The sequence below is a fragment of the Ipomoea triloba genome, chromosome 1 (genome assembly GCF_003576645.1).
Source record: "Ipomoea triloba cultivar NCNSP0323 chromosome 1, ASM357664v1".
Lineage (NCBI taxonomy): Eukaryota > Viridiplantae > Streptophyta > Magnoliopsida > Solanales > Convolvulaceae > Ipomoea > Ipomoea triloba.
The window spans coordinates 9,064,779-9,068,212 of NC_044916.1; the positions used below are offsets into that span (position 1 = coordinate 9,064,779).

Sequence of the window (3,434 nt, forward strand, 5' to 3'; positions counted from 1 at the left end):
TAATAATTTATAAACAGGGTCTACAATATATAAATATAAATATTAAACTAAAATCGTCATTTTCCCTTATAAATATATCTCTACCACTAGTTAAAAAATTAAAATAATGTGGGAGAAGACCTACAAACGAGCAAGTCAAGCACAAGCTTTTCGTAGTATATTCGAAAGCGCCCCACTAATTAATCTAGATGACACGTTTTAATAAATTATGATAAGAACTTTACAAGTCGTCGCAGTTGTGGAAAACTGAGTCCATTGCCAGTCCCCCCATATTAAATTTCCCGGTTCCCGCACAGAATTGAATTCTTTTTCTATCTCGCAGCTCGATCATATATTCATATCATGAACACATCATCATTGTTGCATGATAACCCGATGATGAGCCATGTTTACATGGACCCTCGCCATCGCGATGTAGTTCTTCGGGGCGACCTCGCGGCCCTTCAGCAGCTCATCCAAAGGGACGGCAACTTCGTGGCGCAGGTCCTACCCGGTTCACTCAACACCGTGCTTCACCTTGCTGCGAGGTTTGGGAAGGTGGAAGTGGCGGGCGAGGTGGCGAGGGCGAACCCGGAGTTGGTGTCGAGCGTGAACGCGGAGCTAGAGACGGCGTTGCACGAGGCGTGCAGGGAAGGGCATGGGGAGATCGCGCGGCTGCTCTTAGAGGTCTGCCCCGGGGTGGCTTACCAGATGAACTGCCGCGAGGAGAGCGCGCTGTACGTGGCGTGCGAGAGAGGGAGGGCTCAAGTTGTGAACCATTTGCTAGTCAATTTTCCGATGATGTTGACCTTAGAGCTTGATTTGTCGACTACCTCTTTGCACGTTGCAGCTTCCTCAGGCCACACAGGTAAATAAAATCTTTCTTTCTTTTAATTTGTTGATCGATTTCCTCTCTAAAGCACTCGTTGCCCTGTCCCGCTGAGACCAATAAAGGTCCAGTCTAGCATCCTATAACTGGAGAGAGGTTGGTAAAGGAAGCTAAGTCCACCTTCATAACTAGTTATAACTTTTGATAAGCATTTTATCTAAGTGATAAGGATTTGATCCTTCTTTCTTAGCCCTAATCTTCAATTCAATTCTCTACATACCAAAGTTAATTCTAATTTAAGAACCAGACAGTTTTGAGTCGCTTTGCTTTTGTTCGCATATTTAAATCTAATCTTTATTTTTGAAGAGAAATTGCAAGTGACCATAATTTTGATTGCTCTACTAAATGGTATCTCAAAATTTATGGTTACTTTTATTTTTAAAATTGTTTAGCATAACTTTTATTTTTAAGTTATTTTTATAACGGTAGGGGTATATTTGTCTAATATATTGTAAAGTACAACTTTTATAGCATAATGTACAAAAAAACGTAACGGAAAAAATGGACATAAATGAAGAGTATAACCTTCATTCACACTTATTATGTTTTTAGATTAATTTTTTAGAACACATTTAAATTGAATATTATAGCTAGGCTCATTCAAAAAAATTATGGTTCATTAGTAACTTATATCAATTTTTAAAAAAAAACTAGGATTTTTAAAAAATAACAATAAATTTTGACTAACAGTTTAATTAACTATGATTTTTTTAAAAAATATTATTAAATTTAAGATTTTAGAGATACGTTAATGGAGGATTAAAAGTGTCACTTCACTAACCATTAAGAAATAACACCTATAATAGAAGAGCAAATCCAAATTTGCTTCAAATTCATGAATCAAAAGTACAAAAAGTTCCTTTTTAAAAAGAATAATAATTTGTCAGCCGTGTAAGCAACAAATCAAATATTATTGTGTGTATGATACTATTAAATAATGTTCATTTAACACATAAATAATCTACTTTTAGTATATTAAAAATGTACGTATATTGTATTCAAGAAAAATATATTATTTGAATACTGAAAATATATTATTTTGTATAATGTATATTCAGTACATGAATAATTTACTTTTAGTATATTAAAAAATGTGCAATTTATTAAGATCCACACAGCATGTATGCGGAGCAAACCATGCACAACTGATGCGGCAAATTAAAGCCACACAAGCTTAATCAAATTGGTTTTGCGTTCATATTGAAAAGTATACGCCCTGGATGGCCTAATAAGGTTAAATATAACACGGTTTGGACCGGCAAAACATGGAGGTGTACAGTACAAATATTAGAATATGAATCATTATTGAAATCAAATAATTAGACTGTAATGAGTTCTATTAGTTGATGTAGTCTGTTTGGTGGTAGGTAGAAATTGGAATAAAACTAAATAAATGTGTGTGTAATGGGTCTAGATCATGTGAAAAGAGGCGTTTAGGTATAATAAAAAAAAAAATAGGGTAAGATCTGAGATATTGATCTGTTCAGATTGATAGTTCCTTTTAAAAAAATGAAAAAAAATTTCAAATATTATAATATTAGTTTATGCACTTGTAATATAAACTGTTACACTTTGTATCATAAATATGTGCACTTTATAGTATACACTTATTCACTTCCAAATATGAATATTTAAAAAATATTTTTAAATTTAAGGTTTAACAGATTAATTAATGAAGGATTAAAAGTATCACTACTTCACTAACCGCTAAGAAATAACACCTATAATACAAGAGCAAATCCAAATTAGATTCAATTTCATGAATCAAAAGTACAAAAATTTCCTTTAAAAAAAGAATAATAATTTATCAGCCGTGTAAACAGCAAACCATGCACCACACCGGCTTAATCAATAAATTAGTTTTGCGTTCATATTGAAAAGTCTACGCCCCTGTATAGTGAGACCACCTAATTTATGGACGTATTATAACACAGGGTTTGTTTGGACTGGTAAAACATGGAGGTGTTTGGTACGACTATTAGAATATGAATCATTATTGAAATCATATAATTAGATTGTAATGAGTTTTAGTATATTTAGTCTGTCGTTTCTATGGTAGTAGGTAGAAATTGGCGAAAAAGAAAAAAAATATATGTTTATATAGACTAGAGTTCAGGTGCGGCGCGCCTTAACGTGCGGTCAGTGCGGCCGCACCACTATGTATACAAATATACGCCACTCAATATTAGAAAATGCACAACACAATTATGCACCATTATGTACGCATCACCAAAACCCACACCACTAGGTATGCAAATATATACCACCCAGTGCTCGAAAATGCACAATTAAGGGCAGAGGAGTTATAATGCATTATTTTGGGTGTGTTGAGTGTGTGTTTTTTTTTTTATTTTTTATGTTTTTGTATATTTTCATTGTTGTGCATTTTCCTAACACTAGTGGTGCATAATGCATCGACCGAACGGAAAAGCGTGGCCACATTTGATATACATACATACATATATATATATATATATATATATATATATATATATATATATATATATATATATATATATATATATATATATATATATATATATATATATATATATATATATATATT

At 32.8% G+C, this 3,434-nt stretch overlaps 1 protein-coding gene across 1 annotated transcript in view; it reads left to right on the forward strand.

The window, feature by feature from the left end:
• The first annotated feature begins 248 nt into the window (after positions 1-248).
• LOC116014325 (ankyrin repeat-containing protein At5g02620-like) overlaps positions 249-3,434 on the forward strand; it is a 13,567-nt gene continuing 10,381 nt past the window's right edge. Inside the window, exon 1 of the mRNA XM_031254362.1 lies at positions 249-847. Coding sequence (XP_031110222.1) covers positions 343-847 — 505 coding nt within the window. The 5' untranslated portion in view covers positions 249-342. The remainder of the gene's footprint in view (positions 848-3,434) is intronic.